At 38.3% G+C, this 17757-nt stretch overlaps 1 protein-coding gene across 1 annotated transcript in view; it reads left to right on the forward strand.

Moving 5' to 3' along the window:
- TRPM3 (transient receptor potential cation channel subfamily M member 3) overlaps positions 1–17757 on the forward strand; it is a 258088-nt gene that overhangs the window by 156503 nt on the left and 83828 nt on the right. Inside the window, exon 7 of the mRNA XM_062513646.1 lies at positions 5089–5263. Coding sequence (XP_062369630.1) covers positions 5089–5263 — 175 coding nt within the window. The remainder of the gene's footprint in view (positions 1–5088; positions 5264–17757) is intronic.

The following is a 17757-nucleotide window of genomic DNA, read 5'->3' on the forward strand; positions in this document are numbered from 1 at the left end:
AATGAAGTAATGAGAGGCTACCTGTATTTTTACATTTATAGCAGACATATTAATAATTCAGTATGTGAATTGAAGAGATTATTAAATAGTAGTATGCCAGTTAGTACAAGATGCTTCACATGTACCTGCTATTTGGATACAAAATTAATATTTCTTTTGAAGATCTGAGAGATCCTGTCTGTCTAACAAAAATTTTTTAATAACACAGAATAAAACTGCAGGGACCACTCAGTTTGGAAGACTTTTGATTTTGCACTCAGATCTTGAGCTATTGGTTAACTAAGTCGTAAACATCCCAGTGATAACACATTAGTCAGTATTCACAGCCATTTTAGTCTACAAATATACTGCTAGACAAGAAGTTTCTTCCATCTTCCAAAAGGAGAAGGAAAAAAGATTTGTTGAAATCAAAGATCATTGAAAAAATGCTTTGGAAAGTGAACTAAGTAAATTTAAAAATAAATCTTCCATGTAATTACCAGATGACCAGTTTTTCATTAAAAATAATGCTCCTGAACTTAAAAGATTTCTCTGCAAAAGATATTAAATAAAAAGCTGATTACAATGTAATTTAGTGCTTTCTAGGAAACTGAAAAAAGTACTCAGATATGGAAAAATTAATTGTACTTTCTTTTGTGTTTGGAGGGCAGCACCAAGTGGTAGTCTTTCCTGATAATAATGCATTGCCCTGTACGAAGAAAGGTTCTCTGCAGTTTCAGGCTGTGCTATATTTCGGTATATTGCATTAATAGTACTCTCTTTCCAGTTAATAAAATGTGAAACACACAATTTTTAAGGTTGTGTACTTTTAGAGTACTTACTTAGTGAAAGCAAGTGTTGTTGAAGACAGCCCAACAAGATGAGTGCTATCCTTAGTTTTTTCCCAGGCTAGGGAAATTTGTTGGTAAATTCCACAAAAACACATGAAGGGAAAACTTTTTCCTTGTTCATTTGTTGAACTGTCCATTACAGTGCCTTGCATGAAGTTCTCACCTTCTGGATGTGTGCTAGGAGACGGCAGTTCCAGTACTGTAGTCCAGTTTTATGTCAGCAAGGTTTCATTTTGGCACTGCCTCCTTTCTGACAATCTCAACTTGAGCAAGAAGCTCTTTTTGTAATGATGTCCTTGACATTGTAAGGAATGTATTATCTCCGCCTTTAGCATCTCACCTCACAGCCTGCCATTGTCTTTCCAAATTAAGTGTCTGAAACCAAAGGCTCCCTGTGGATCTGTCAGGCACTGTCAGCCCCTTCTTTGCAGATTATTGTATACTGTGCATGCTCTTAACAGAGAACTTCTCATTCTTGTATTTCTGAGGACATTTAGAAGGAAACAGATATTTATTAGCAGCTAAAGAGAAGTTTTATCAGCTACTGTTTTCTCAAAGTCAGTTTCTTGCTGGCATCACTTGCCAACATTCTCCAAATTGTCCCAGTGTTACATTAAGGCAAAGCACAGCCAATTCTCAATTTCATATAAACATAGTTATAAATGCAATGTTAGTATAGTTGGTCAAAGTCTTCAGATACACTGAAATTTTTCTGCAGACCCTCTGCATTAATTTCCAAATTCCTACTATTTACCAGCAAGGAATTTTTAGTGTCAAAGTATCTAAAAGTTTAATTCAAATCTACTCTGCATTTTGGCTCAGAGTTATTGAGCTGCAGACATCTTGGTATAGCTATATTTTTAAAAATATAAAATATAAATATAAAAATAGCTATATTTTTATCCTGAAGTGACTATAATGTCATAACTAATTTAAATGAGATTGGGAACATCATACAAAGCTGAGGATGTGGTAATTACCATTTACCCATTTTTTGAAATTCTGGGGATATCATTCCTGCTCAGAAATTAATTATCACAGATTTGTGGAAGTTCATAACATTAGGGTTCAGACAGCTGTAGTCAAGAGAATGTACTGGAAAGCCAGAAGTGCTTATACTTGGAAGAAATATCAACAAAGTATTATTAACTGATTTTAAATATTATTTCTAATTCCAGAAATTAACTGGAATAATTTGCCCACCAAACAAAAGAAACAGTAGATTTTTCCAAACCAAAATTTCTTATGGAGAACAGTGAAATTTAAAATAAAAAATTATCTATTTGCTGAAACTCAGAATTTCCCAAAGGAAAATGAGATATAGAAATCAAATTTATGTTTTGTTTTTTTTTTTTGTCTCACAAAGAAATGTGCCTGAATGATAAAAGAGTTGCAGTTCAATATGGAACTCAACTGTATATGATAAACCAAGGTTCACATGGGTTTGGGTTTTTTTTTAATTAAAGTTTTAAACTCAAGGTTTCATTGCAGTCTGAATTGGAGAAAAGTTCTTTTACCTCAAATCCTCAAATTGGAGGATTGTTTTCATGCTGAATGTATTTCTAAAGAACAAAGAACAGAAAAACTGCCATCTGACTAATAAAAATGAAACACAGCTGGAACACTTGTGGAGAACTACTGTATGCCAGGCAACCCTCAAATTAAAAAAAAATGCAAGAAAATTTTAAAAGGAAAATCAAAGGTTGCAAGAGGAATTTTAGACGTGTTTTCTAATGGCCCAAAAAGAAAAAAATAGTTCAGCTGTTTAGACTAACCATAATTATATCTAGTGTGAAAATTATTTTTCCAGTTGAAAACAGCGGTAATGGACAGACTTCCAGCAGAAGGACAGAACCTGCTTCAAGAACAGTTTGACATACGTAAGGCAACTGCAATTATTATGATTAGAGAGCATCAGCACATCATTTCAACACAAGAAGTTTTCCCTTTTAGTCTTACAAGAAGACTGTAAAGACTTCACTTGTCTGATAACTAGGAATCTTCTGAATTCCATCTAAAACTGTTAGTTTCTGATGTGCTGTATGTCATGGGGGTATTCAATCACAGTGTCTTTCCCCCCCTAATTTGCTAAGAAAGATGAGTCAAACTCATAAGATGACATCTTTATTCCCCATACACTTCTTTTGGCTTTTTCCTCCATTCATTCCAGTTTGTTCTTGCTGAACAAACCTGAGCATGGGTACAGACAGTATTTTGGATGGAATTTCCTGAGCAGCATGCACAATGGCACTGAATTGTTCCTTTTTCCTCCTGAAAATGTTTTGCTGCGTGTATTCCATAACTTTTCCTAGTAGTCTTGATATACCAAAGGCAGTTCTCTTGTCATCAGCTTTTCTAATATTCCCTCCTAATGAGTTCCCATTTTACAGAAGGATTTATTAAACACCACATAAATAGTTTTGCATCTCAAATTGTGAACTTTCTCAATTTTTATAAATCCTCAATGTCATTCAGACCAAATTTGACACATTTCTAAGAATACTTCTTAATATTATCTATTAGCAGGTTTCTAGATTGGGTAGAACAGCAGTTCAGGGAAGTCCTTAATATTATTGGAAAAAATTAACCTTTAATCTCTGCAAATCATTCTGTTAATCACCTTTTATACTTCACCCTTCTTATGCTCTTTCAGTAGCCTACATTTTATAATTCTACCTGTAGTGTTCTTAACATAAATAAACACCATACATTTTACTTAAGTTATATGACAAAACCAGCCACAGTCTAACAATAGATAACAGTAGATAGAGGCATAACAAGGCATGCTGAGAATCACTTCGGGAAACATAATGTTTCCTTCAAAATGGTTCAGGAAATGACTAGAATATTTTCCATATATTAATATAGAAATTTTTTTCTGTATGAACTAGGGGTTTTTTTTCTTTCTTTCTTAAAGAATAGTTTATTTCATTTTTGACAGTAATTCAAGTCCTTAAAATTATTGAAAATCATTTGATCTGTGAATATTTCTGAACAGTCTAATGAGATTTAATGTTCCAGCCTCACAGGCTTACCTTTACTTCCAAGAATTGAACTGTCCCTAAATGAAAATTTCATCAGACATATTAACAGTTGTTACATGGCTTTGTGCAACTTTTTCCGACCCAGCTATTAATAGTGAAGGGCACTCGTTTTATTCTTTTTCCCCAGTGAAATGTCAGAATTCTGTGCAGAATGCATATAGGTTTTAATAGAAAAAGGAAAAAGAAAAGAAACTTCTATCAAGAAAAAAAATGTCAATAGAAAATGTTCAACTTCTTCTATTTCCTGAGTACTGTTGAATGTCCCCAGACTCAACTGGTCAAGAAGTGACTACCATAAAAGCTTTTTCAACTATGTTAACACCAGCCTGGCACCAGGTTGCCTTTCTCTAAATCTACACTCCTTTCCTGGCAGTCTGTGTTACAACTATTGTGGAGGGTCCCATGTAATTGCACCAAGGTGCATTAAATGAAGATGCCTCTCCTTTGGTTAAGCACTAGACAAGCTGTCTTTATAATAATATCCCTGGTGTGGGGTCTGCAAATCAAGGAATATGCTGCAAAATTGGAGACAATTCAGAGAAAAACTGTGAGACTGACTAGAACTGAAAAACAAGTTCAGCATTGACTGGCAAGAGAATATGCTTAGTTTATTGAGGAGAAGGTTAAAGGGCTGCCCAGCTGCAATCTCGAAGTGGATCCCATACAGCAGGAAAAATACCATAGAGGTAAACAGCAAGCAAAACTATTGGAAGACCCAGTGATGGGAAGCTGACATCATGCAAAAGCTAGACTACAAGCAAGTTTCCAGTCTTGATTATGAACATGTGAGGAAGAAATGCAGTAGCTTCTTTATGATTTCAAAACAAGATTTGATCTTTAAAAAAAAATATAATGGTCTATTTAAACATGACTAATGTATTTGAAACAGAAGATAATTCTAGAAAATAGTGGGATGAGATGGCTACACTGGTCCCATCTGTCCTAAAATACCTGATTTATTTAATGCATTTTCTCTGACATAACACTGTACAGTCATAATGCGGTTATTTCAGTCTGATTATTTTTTCTTCTGTCTTCTGTTATGTTCTGTTTGCCTTGCTGGCTTTGCGGTTTTTTTTTTGTTTGTTTGTTTCTTTTTCGTTGCATTTATTTATTTATTTGTTTTGTGTGTTTGTGGTTTTTTATTTGGTTGGTTGGCTGTTTTGTTTTGTGTTTGTTTGGTTTGGTTTGTTTCTTTCTTTCTTTTGCTCCAGGAATTGGCCAGGGGGTTCCAGTGGTGGCCCTTATTGTGGAAGGAGGTCCCAATGTCATCTCCATTGTTCTGGAGTACCTGCGAGACACTCCTCCTGTTCCTGTTGTGATATGCGATGGCAGTGGCCGAGCATCTGATATCCTTGCCTTTGGTCACAAATATTCTGAAGAAGGAGGGTAAGTTATGTCATAGCGTATGTTCTTTCTCCATCCACAGGTTAAATTCAGTGGTAAGTTAGAGCACAGAAAATTATTAACAGTATTGTACACGAGCAACACCTATCTCACATGGCCATTTCCATCATTGATATGGATGAAGCACTGAAGGTATTCAGAACAAAATTAAACAAGCCTTAAAACAAGCCTCATCTCTGAACCTTCTCTGCTTCAGGCTGGAGAGTGCCAGCTCCCTCAGCCTTTCCTCATATATAAAGTGATCCAGTCCCTTCACCATCTTAGTAGCCCTTTGCTGGACACTCTGCAGTATATGCATCCCTCTGTGGTACTGGGGAAGGCAGGTTAAGGCACATGACTCCAGATGTGTCCTCAAAAGTAGAAAGGAGAGGGGAAGGATTACCTGCTGAGCCTACACTTCTAGGTCATCAATGAGGCTGTTGAGCAGGACTGAACCCAGGACTGGGCTGTGAAATATACCACAAGTTGCTGACCTTCAACTGATCACAAACCTCAGATCCCAGCCTTTCTCCCAGTTTCAATTCACCTCACTGTCTCCTCCTCCATCCCATACTTCATCAGTTCTTTTGTGAGGATGTTATGGAAGACAGTGTCAAAGGCCTTAGAGAGGTTTATATGGGGAATATTCACTCCTTGCCCTTCATCTACCAATCCTGTCACAAAGAAGGTGATCAGGTGAAGCATAGCTAACCTGATCATCTTCATCTCCATCATGTGACTGGAATAAATGGTCCATCACAGCTGCACAGATCGAAGGGAAGCTGACCACCCTGTTGTTCCCTGGAATCTCCTTCTTGCTCAGCTGTAAAACAGGACTGACCATTGCTTTTCTCCAGTCCACAGGCAATTCTTCCAGTTGTCCTGATTGTTCAAAGATTATGATTTTGCCATGACATCATTCAGCTCCCCCAGCATTTGTGATTACATACTGTCAGGATCCATGAACTGGTAACATTATCATCTTCCACTTCCTTCCTCCAGACTTTAGTATCTGGGGCCTGAGACTGAAGAAGACACTCAGTAGTTCAGCTTTTTCCACTTCCTATGTCACCAGGTCCCCTACCTCATTCATTGAGCTTGGAGGAGGCAATTGAATATGAACCATCTTTCTTGGGTTGCTCTTCCCTCTAGTCTTACTGTGAGACCCTTTGAAATAGATTCCCAAAGTGGAAAGTCTATTCATCTCAAGGCCAGGATCTTGGGACTTATTTTTTGCCTTCTTCCTTCTCTCAGAATCTAGAGCTCCAGTAGCTCATACTCACTGCAACCAAGGTTGCCTTTGACCTTCGGATCCCAATGGGAGAGTCCGTCTTTGATGTATGGCGCCCAGCACAGCATCTCTCCTCATTGTCTGCTCTGTTACTGGAAGTTCTTGTCAATGCACTTCAGGAACTTTCAGGATTACTTATGCCCTACTGTGTTGTTCCTCCAGTAGGTATCACAGTGGTTGAAATTCACTATAAGGATAAGAACCTGTGCACATATATCTGATTCATCCACTCAAGTTTTTGTGGAATTTACCACAAAATTGCCCTAATGTGGGAAAGACTAAGGACAGTACTCATCTTGTTGGGCTATTTCCAAAAACACTGTTGTTTCCACTAAGCACATAATCCTGTGCTTGGTGGTGCAGCTCCTCCAAAACCACAGACCTACAGGAAAAAAGGTCTTGTCTCCTGACATCAAGAAGGAGAACTGAAGCCTGGGACCTGAAGTGCTGTATCTACCATTGTAGACTCTGTGTGCATCAAAACCTCTGCTCTGGAGAAAATTACTCCAGCCAGGGAGAAAATTACTCTGTAGCATGTCACCACCATACCTGAGACCGTTTAGGATGTAACAGATTAATCTGAGGACACCTTCTTTTCATCCTCTTGCAGAAGCTGCTGCACAAGCTTGGCTGTACTCTGGTCTGGTTCTTGGATAGGCATCAGTTGCAAACAAGGCTACAGGCATCCTAGATCAAGAGTAGCAGCACGTCCACTGGAAAATGCTGAAGCTTTCTTGGTCCACAGCCTTGTGCCTGCCCTAACCTGTTCCTTACCTGACAGCCACAAGCACCTACAGAGGGTTTCCAGGTGTTTAGCAATGATTGTGGACTTTCACAAGTTCCCAAAGCAGAACTCAGTCTGATGCCCAGAGTAGAAAATAAGAAACAAAGAGAAGATTTAACAATTTTAGAACAAAATATAAAATTAAAAATATAAAAATAAAAAAAAAACATAAAAACACCACAGATTCTTCTGTTTCATTGTTTCTGCCAAAGTAGCTGCAGTAAACTTAGAGTCAGGATTCTCTGGGACTCATTTTTGTGTGTGTTAGAGTTTTTGGGGATATATGTATTCACACACACAGTAAGCAAATAATAAAATATAAATCTGTAAATGTTGAGCTCTAGACCAAGCAATATCATGTGTTTTAGAAATAGATGTGATCATGAACTCACTCAACCTAAAACTCCTACTGGGAAAAAGATAGTTTTCCACAAATATTTAAATCCATTTTATGCTCAGGCTCATGCTTAGTCCACCACTGCATCTGTGATACATATGAATATGCCAGGTTTCACTGAATCTTTGAGAAGTTGTTTCTCTGTTTTCAGTGACCTCACTGATAACACTTCACATAACCTTACTCAAATATTCTTTTCCATTTATTTGCTATGTACATCTGCCACATTGTCTGTGATCTGATGTCATCATAAAAATAATACAGGAGAAGAATGAATTTATTTATTTCAATAATTAATGTGACTTTTATGAAAGACTTTTTACAAGGACCTGCAGTGGCATGACAAGAGGCAATGATTTTACACTGAAAGAGGGTAGCTTCAGACTGGACATAAGTAAGATATTCACTACTGTAGTGTGTTGAGGCACTGGCACAGGCTGCCCAGAGAAGCTGTGGATGCCCCATCCCTGGAATTGTTCCTGGCCATGTTAGATGGAGCTTTGTGAAATGTGTCCCTGCCCATGACAGGGACATTGGAATTGGATGATCTTTGAAGATCCCTCCCAAACCAGACCATTCCATGATTATGTAGTTTTATGGTGCTGTGGTTCTATGTCATCATCACAAACTCCTGCCTGCAGAAAAGGCAAGTTACAGTATCAATAGAGGCAAAACAAGCAATTTCTTATTGCTCTCATATCTGGCTTTGTGAAAGGTATTATTCTGTCTTACTATGGGTCTTCTTATTGTGGAGATCCCATTCCAGATTGTTTCCTGAAACATTATCAACCAAAAAAATTACTCTTTTTTTTTCTGTCCACTTTGCACTAAATAGAATTCACAAGCTATGAAATTTTGAATTATGAAATTGCTAAACTAGCTAGTGGAAATTTCTCTGTGTTCATCCTTGTTCAGAAAACATCAGTCTGGCATGCAGTGATATTTTAATAATACCAGAAGTAAAACACCAATATCATTATATTCATAAAAAATATTTTATCCAAATACATTAGAGTTCAGCTACAAATCAGATCGTTTTTTCACCTCTCTAATCTATGTTTGAATAGTACTTAACACTATGAGGAGAATACCAAGTAATAGCCATGTTAACTGAATTCAGCTAGTAGCTTTTTCTTTTGGATAGAATCTAAGCAGATTATACAAAACTGTGTTTATTAAACTCTAAATCAATGTAACACATCTAAATTGCAAGCAAAGTTTGATTCTGTAGTCCACTGTGCAATCAAACTATCAAGTCAAAGTCCTGTTTTAATTCTGGCTGCCTGTCAGAAGCAAGGTGTTCTCTGAGACACAGCATATCTTCCAGCTGCTATGGACTGGGTACCTGATTCAAATAATTCCACAATTACATTATTAATGGCAGAAACAAGGTCACTTGCATGTTTATATTACTGTGCTGGTTTTGCACGGTCTTAAATTCTAATTCATGGCAGCTCAGCAAGGATAAATTTTCTACATGTAAAAATGTGTGCATATGTCTACTTTAACACTGCTATGAGTTTTGTGAGCTTTTAAGCTAATTTGAAAGTTTTTTTCTGTGGGGAAAATAACTATGTCTGGAGATGAAGGAGAACAAATACATCTCTCTGCTTGAGTTTTGATCAGTGTTGTGCCAGTCCATCCATTTTAACAAATCCTTTAATATGTTGAACAATTGCCTATCTGCCCAATAGGTCCTTTTGTATTGGGTTTCAAAGAATTGTGTTGTGCCAGCCTTCCCTCCTTGTTAATTATTCTTCCTGGAGCATTCCACATAGCAGAAAAAGGAATGATTTCTTAAATTAATGTAGGTGTGGTACCCTTTACAGTGCCACTGCTTGTGGATCTTTGAAAATACAGGAGACAAGCTTCAATCTGCCTTGCTAAGGCCTAATTTTAGGCTTTTCTCATGACAAGGCAGACATTTCACTGGACAGTCTTTGGGCAGGCATTTTGACTGTGAGTGCACTGTGACACTCAGTGGAGGAGGCTGTCAGCACAGCCCAGAGCTGTGTCCATGCTGCCTTGCAGGAGGTACTGCCTGCTGCTCTGTGAAGTGCCAGGACCACGGCAGAAGGACACCTTGAAGGAAAGATGTCTTTGGGGGAAAATCAGTTTTCAAGTCTCATTGCCTCATCTCTCTCATTGAAGTTTCGGGGGGAGGTAAGGCACATGTGCAATTGTCCACTGAGCTGAGGTTTCAGCATTAGGAGTGTCAGATATGCAGAACTAACACGGGGGGAGGGTTTAAGTTTATTAGGACTTTAATATCAGAGACTAAATTCACCTTGGTCTGGAAAAGTCTGAAAGAGAGTTTTAAGAATGCAATAGGTGGCTACATTTCAGTACATTCTCAGAAGTAATTTAGTTGAGCTGAGTAAATTCCTTGTACCTTTTACATTTTAATGACAAACAAGCTATATCCACAGTATAACTTAAATAAGGAGGCATCTTAAATGTGCATTCCCCATGAGATAAATTGGAAGAATTATTTGGCTGCTTTTCATTATTTGCCTTGATTTAAAGGTCAGGTTTTCCAGGCTCTGAAGCACTTATTTTTCTTTTACTTGAAAATATGATGAACAGCATTGAGGGATGAGAACATAAGACCAATCATAAATTGTATGTAAATTTAGTCCCTACTAAGACCTAAGTGAATATCTTTGTTGGTAGTAACTCTCCTCCACATACAACTGGAGTACTTTGGATTGTATAATCAAGGATGGATGCCTTTTCATTTCATTGACTTGCATAAAAGCAAAAGCTGTAAGTAAAACAACTGCAAAGTGCAATTTTACAGCAATATTTTGAAGCTTTTAATTCTCAAGAGGCTTTTTTTCTTATTAAATACCAAATTTAAAATAAATTAAACACAATGTTAAAATTATGTCACTTCTTAGAAAAATATTTCCTTACAGAATGAGAAATTACTTTCAGTATTTGAATGCTGTGTCCAAGTTGAATTTATAGCTCATTAACTACTCTAACAGTACTGCTCCTGCAAACATAAGACCCTTAAGAGTTCAATTTAACACCTTAAAAATGTACTTCTTGCCTAATGTTCACAAGGAAATACAAAACATTCTGTGTGCTTTAAATGAACATACTCATATGAGAATCATTAAATTTTGCCTTTGGACTGATCTTTCTCTGGATCCATAGTTTTTAGGCTTCAAATTTGAAGACTATTATTTAAATCCCTTTTTGCTATTAGGGAAAATGCAGGAATTTTTCACTTTCAGCAAAAGGGATCAAGATCTGTGATATGGTTCTTCAGTATCCCTCACAATGTCCACCACATCATAGGGAATCATGGATCCAAATCATGTCTGAATTAATTTGTAGAATGATTTTCACATTGCAAATTTTTCTATCATTATAAGGTTTTCTCTTGTAACAAAGTACTTTGAAAATCAAATCCTGGATAGAAGAAGGTTAATTTGTTGACCTTGGGAGGGTCAATATATTAATCTCTCTTTTGGTGAGGAAACAACCATTCAGTAAACTGTAGTCAAGGGAAAATTATGTAGAACATCTCCTAGTGAAGGTCTGCAGTGTAACTGGTTCCTCATAAAAGCACATGGGAATCATCCCTATTTGGATACAATTTAGGAATAGTTCTTTTTTTTTTTTTTTTTTAATTTTCTCATAACAGTGATATGCAAAATGTATGGATTTGAAAATGTGTGAGAAATTCAGCCAGTCCCACAAAGTTGCACAGCTGTATCTTGTTTGTAATTCCAGTGAAAGAAAAGATGAGCAAAGCCTCTGGTCATGTTTCTTACACATGATGTGATTGTCTAGAGTGCAAATCGTAACTGAAACAAAAAATCCACCTTACTTTCATATAAGGAAGGGCAGGGAACTGTGGATATATTTACTTTATCCTGGGAAAAAAATACTTCATAAATGAAAAGTTAGAAACTTATTATTGTGCAATTCATTAAGTGAAGTGTATTATTTAAAGACATTTCAGAGCATTTTAAGGACAATATATTTTTAAAAATCTGTGATCAAATTGCACTTTGAAAGTGAGCTAGAGTATCCTCTTTGTAACTCTCTAGTACATTTTATGATTCCAGTACTAAAAATCTTCGAAGAAAAAGAAAGCTAAACAAGTTAGGTGGTGGACTGCAAGCAAGAGCTTTCTCCAGTGATCACTATAAAATCCTATGCCATGAGTTTGAAAGCAATGTCTCTTATCTCCTCAAATATTAGGCATAGTTTAAAAAATATTCTTTCTGAGGAGGGAGTAGGCCAAAATTTTGTCATCTGTCTTCCACATCAGCCAAAGCAATGAAGGAAGTTTTGCTTTAGTGTTTAATCATCCAATATGTCTTGGGCAGAAACTCATTATTGCCTTTTTTACTTTGTCAGTCCAGGTTTTTGAAGTGGCCTCTCCTGATTGATCCTAAACAGCGAATCCTAGGAACATTGAATAGTTTTGATTGCAAGGCATCTTTAGAGGTCATCTAATCTGACTCCCCTGCCCTGGGCAAGTTCATCTTCAAGCAGATCAGGTTGTTCAGAGCCCTCTCTGACCTGACCCTGAACATTGCCCGGCATGGAGCACCTACCAGCTCTCTGGGACACTACTTTCACTGTTTTATCACCTACATTGTAAACATCTTTTTATTTACATCTAATCTAAATCAACACTCTTATAGTTTTGAAAATATTGTTCCTTGCTCTATTGCAACAGGCCCTGCTACAAAGTCTGTCCTCATCTTTCTTACAGGCATCCTACAAGTGCTCATAGGCTTTAATAAGGTTTTCTCAGAACCTTCTTTTCCCCAGGCTGAACATCCCCAACTCTCTCAGCCTTTCCTTACAGGAGAGGTGCTCCAGTCCTCTGATCAACAGCATGGCCTCCTCTGGACCTGCTCAAGCAGGTCCATGTTCATTTGTATGCTGGGGGACCCAGATCTGTATACAGCACTGCAGTAGGGTCTCACCAGAGCAGAGCAGAGGGACAATCCTCCTCCTCCTCCTTGCCCTGCTGCCCACACTGCTTTGGATGCAGCTCAGGACATGGTTGTTTTCTGGGCTGTGAGTGCATGCTGTCAGCTCTTGTCCAGCCTTTCACACACCAGACCCCAAGTTCTTCTCCAGAGGGCTGTTTCTGATCTGTTCACCCCTCAGCCTGGGTTGCTTTTGGGGTTACCCCAACACAGGTACCCTTTGCACTTGGCCTTGGTGAGCCTTTTCTTTGTACAGTATTGCCAGTTTGTAAGCCTTGCTTAGCAGACTGGGTGAATGCTTTCTTCAACCTTCCTTTTCTCACTGGCATACCTGTAGAAGCCCTTCCTGTTATTCTGTGTATCCATTGCCAAGTTCAGCTTCTTCTTTGTCTTGGCTTTCCTCATCCCATCCTGCATAACTGGGCCATGTCCCTAAGTTCTGCCCAGGTTACCTCTACCCTTTTCACCGATGAAGCATTTTCTGCTTCTTTTTAGTTAAACTAAACCAGCAGGTCTCCACTCATCTGTGGTGGCCTCTTGCCTTCCTTGCCCTTTCACCTAGGGATGGCTTATTCTTGTGCTTTATGGAGAGTGTCCCTAGAGATCTGCCAGCTCTGTTCTGCTGCCCAGAGAGCAGTTTCCCAGGGGGTCCTATTGACCAACCCCTTGAGCCCATGCAGGGTTTTTTTTCTTAAAATTCAAGATCCTAACTTTTTTGGGAAAACTATACAGTTCAGTTCTGATAATCTGATGTGTCAAAACTAATCACAGAATCAAAGAATCATTAGGCTGGAAGAGACTTTCAAGATCATCGAGTCCAACACATGGCCTAACACCTCAACTAAACCATGAGTGTTACATCGTCTTTTTTTATACACATCCAGGGATCGTGACTCCACCACTTTCCTGGGCAGACAATTCCAATACTTATTCACTCTTTCAGTAAAAAACAAAAATTCCTAATTATCCAACCTATATTTCCCTTGGAGCAGATTAAGGTTGGTATCTTCTGAAAACAAACAAACAGGCAAATAAAACATACCCACACAGTGTTATAATTATGAGTAAATTTTTGTTCTGAAAATAAATGTAAATGTATATAGCTCTAATTTAGATGACAGATTTTTGATATTAGGTACCTAAATTCCACCAGCAATCCAGAACCTCTGGGAAAGAAAGCAAAAAGCTGGATACACCTAGACTGGTGGGATAATGGGCATGTTTTATATACTTAGGCAATGAAAGAACAGTTTCAAACTACATGAGGAAGGGAAAATAAAAAGAGCTGGTTACACAGTTGTTTTGTAGTACATTTTTTTTAGGCAGGAGAAGTGTTTTTCCATGTCAAGTAAGTGGAATTCAGAGAATCATGCCATCAAAATGCCCCAAAAAAGTTTTTTTGGCATGTTACAAAATATTTTTAGAACTGAGGCCTACTAGAAAGAAGATTAAAATGCTGTCTTTTTCTGACACTATTCAATCTATACTGACTGTGATGGTAGTTACAATTGCAGTGTTTCAGTCAGGTAAAGCAGGTCCATCTCTTTTTCCCTGAATCTAAAACTAAGGATCTATGATTTTAGAAAGTACACATTTAAGGGGTGTGTGTGTGTGTGTGTGTGTGTGTGTGTGTGTGTGTGTGTATGTGTGTGTGTTTGTGTGTAAGATGTGTGTAAGAAACGTGGTGGTGTTTGCACAGGAGATAAATCATCACCCCACCTGCAAGTCTCTGTTGTTTTGCTCACAGTACTCTGAAACTACTTGTTTAACACAAATTGGATTTGGTGTTGTATTGGTTATGCCTTGAAGGCACCCAGGAGGAGTGCATACTAGGAAGTCTTAAGAACTTCCTCTGTGGATTGATGGGAGCAATTGGAGGCTGGTTTGGTTGTCGACAGCCTGAGAAACCAATTGGAAAAGTCAGTTCACTCCGTGAATCACATTTGAAACAAACAAGGCCCGGGAAAGCTCTCTTGAATTTCCATCCTCTCACAAGGTAACACTGACCTGGCCCGGGTCTCTCTCATGCGACCCAGGCCAGGCAGGGGTGGGCTCGGGAGACAGCTGGGCCCCATTTTCAGCCAGGGGCCCCAGTGGCCAAAAAGAAGCAAAAGTCCATTGTTGAGATCCTAGCCCTCCCCCGGTGTGGCCCTTCCCTACCACCGGCTCGGAGCAGCCCTGGGGTGGCCGAGCCTGCCCAGCCGCCCTCACGGCCTGGGGGGAGGCAGCTGGGCCCGGTTTGGGGAGAGCCCCCCACGGCTTTGTGTGCTGGGCAAGGCAGAGGGAGAACCCCCGGCCCGCGGCTGGAGCTGGGTGCGGCTGGCACTGGAGGGCAGCCTTGAAGCCAGAGCCTTGTCACCCATTTCTCCTCTGACTGGACTTCGCAGTTTCCACTCCAGCGCGGCCTAGGAGGCCTGAGATCCTGACACAGCTCCAGCATGGCCTGGCCCAGCCCCTGAAAGTTCTGTGTGAGATTTTAACTTTTCCAATGCTCAGATAAGACTTACAGACGTTCCATCCTTCCTTGGGTGAGAGGGAGAAGAACAGAAAGGATACACCAAATTTTAATGAAACAAAAGCTCAGTTTTTAGATGGAAGGAGAATGAGGAGATGCCATGAAAGTTGGCTGGAAAATCTTTTTGTAAGTTACTGGAGTGGACTGTAGTATACTGAAATTCCTATAAACCATAGAAAAAGACATGGTACTGAGGTTTGAAGTGTTTGGAATATCCTTTGCCCCAAGGGGGAAAAGGGGATCTCTGTTCCTGGGAATGAAGTATGAACAGAGAGAAGTGAGCTGAGGAGAACTTTTGCCTTTAGCAGCTCATCTTTAAAAGTAATACCCCATGAGTTTGACATGGCCCACAAGCACAGCTCTGGGAAGGCTGTGAAGGTGGAAGGAGCTTCATGATTGAGGATTCCCGGGTGGCTGCTATTTGTGAAAAAAGTGAAGTCAGGAGAGAGCTGTTTTTCACTTCACTTGGAAAAGATCCCTATAGTTGAAGAAACTCCTCTCCCTAAAGTGAACTGAAAAAGATTACTGCAGTGTCTCTGTATGTTAATAAGGTGTGAAAAGTGGGAGGAGGGAATGGTCTGAAGATCTATTATGAATTTATTATTATTTTCTTTGTGTTGTTAATAAAGTTTTCTTTATACCCTTTTAGACCTGCTTTGCTTTTACTCCTAATTCTATTTCACAACACAGGATGGATATGTTAGAATTGGCAAACCTAAACTATGACATTTTTAGTGTGTTGGCTGGGAAACTCAAACTAAACCAAGATAGGTGTCTATATCATAGATTTAGCCTTTATTAGCATTCTATGTTCTATAACATAGAACAGTTTGTGTTTGTGCCAGCTGGGTTAGATAATTGGTAACTTCGATTTGATACCTTCTAACACTTATAGACTCCTAAAGAATGAAAGTGATACATTCTTCATATAACTGATTTCAGTGCACACAAAGCTATGATTACTGGAAAGATTGCTATTACAGTTTATGTTTCTGATAATAATCTCTTCAAGTTTTTGATCTCATAAAGACATTGAATAGCCTTGATGTAGATTTGCAGACCATGGAGATGTTAAAGAAAAACATTCAGTGAGGGAAGACAACTGTATAAATCAAATTATGACTACAGGAAATTTCTGAGCAGCAGTACTTCAACAGATGTTTTACCCTGTAGTTACAGAAGCTCTTTGTGATTTTTGGGGGCTTTTAAATTCCATTTCTTTCACATGAAGCTTACTTTACATGCTGCTTAAATTAATGCTATTATAAAGTTTCTGAGAGCTTTAATTCAAAAAAGTGTTGGTTGCTCAGGACACAGTTCTGCTATCGTGCAGTGCAACTTTCTCTTGCTTTCTTTTGTTTGTCGGCCTGAAAGAAAGACAGTTTCAGAAATAGCATTTCAGATTTGGATTCCACACATTTTTCAAGGAAAATTAAACTATTATGAGAAAGTGGCATGGTTTACATTCCAGAAACTTTGGAAATGTTTTCTGAAATTTTTAATTTGAGAATCTTCCAAGTCCATGTATTTTTTCATATAATTTTCATACTCTGTCATATATTTCACTTTCATGTATAGTTTCCAAAGGAAATAAGATATTTACATTAATCTCTTTAGCTTCTCCAGGTGATGTTTTTAGGACACTTGTTTATTGTGAATAACGTCTTTCTTCTTTCTTCATTTGAAGGATGGAAAATTGCATAATTCTGACCCACTCATAAATACAGTGAAAGCACCATTTTGTTTAAATTTGATTAAAGCAAATTTCCAACACCTTTTGTTCAAGAGCCTAAAGTCAGAATTTATATCATGTGTGACCTACTAATCTGCAATTCAAAGTATCTTAGCGCTTGTCCAGGTATCAGTCTTTCCAAGCTGATTCTCATAAGTATAGTCCTACATTTCTACCTGTACCCTTGACATCTTGTTTCTTGTAACCATGTGCTTGTAACATCCTTCTTCCTGTTTGGGAAGTCAGGTTATCTCTCTTATCATTCCCACACAGCAAGGGACTGCAGGACTAAATATTTTTTTTAATCTTCTGGCCTAAAACATGAGACATGAAGATTCTCTGATTTTCATTCCAGTGGATGACTTATCCCATAGAATATTCCAACTCAGCTAATTTGAAACACTGAGTTATAATTTTTAAGTGAGAAAACTGATATCATGTAGAAGCATCAAAGGATACGCATTCTAAATTAATGACTGCTATTTTGTAATTTTGACATTGAAAACTGTTCCCCAGAAAAGTCCTGAGGAATACACTTTTTGCTATGAAGAAGTGGGGTTCAGATATCTGAACATTATCTTTCATGTCCTATAACTGTTTATTTCTGCTGTTGGACCACGTTTTGCAAGTACTAACCTTAGCACTGAGGAGGAATATAAAATGGGTTCTCTTGAGCTCCTAGAAGATCAACATGCTCTAAAATCAAAATGCTTTCTTTGAGTGGAGTGAGGAACAGGGAAATTAGTTTGCTTCTAAGGTCCTGTGTACCCCTATCAGTAGGGTGAGTTGACATGCTCAAACTAAAAACTACATAAAT

Source organism: Cinclus cinclus, chromosome Z, assembly GCF_963662255.1.
Source record: "Cinclus cinclus chromosome Z, bCinCin1.1, whole genome shotgun sequence".
NCBI lineage: Eukaryota > Metazoa > Chordata > Aves > Passeriformes > Cinclidae > Cinclus > Cinclus cinclus.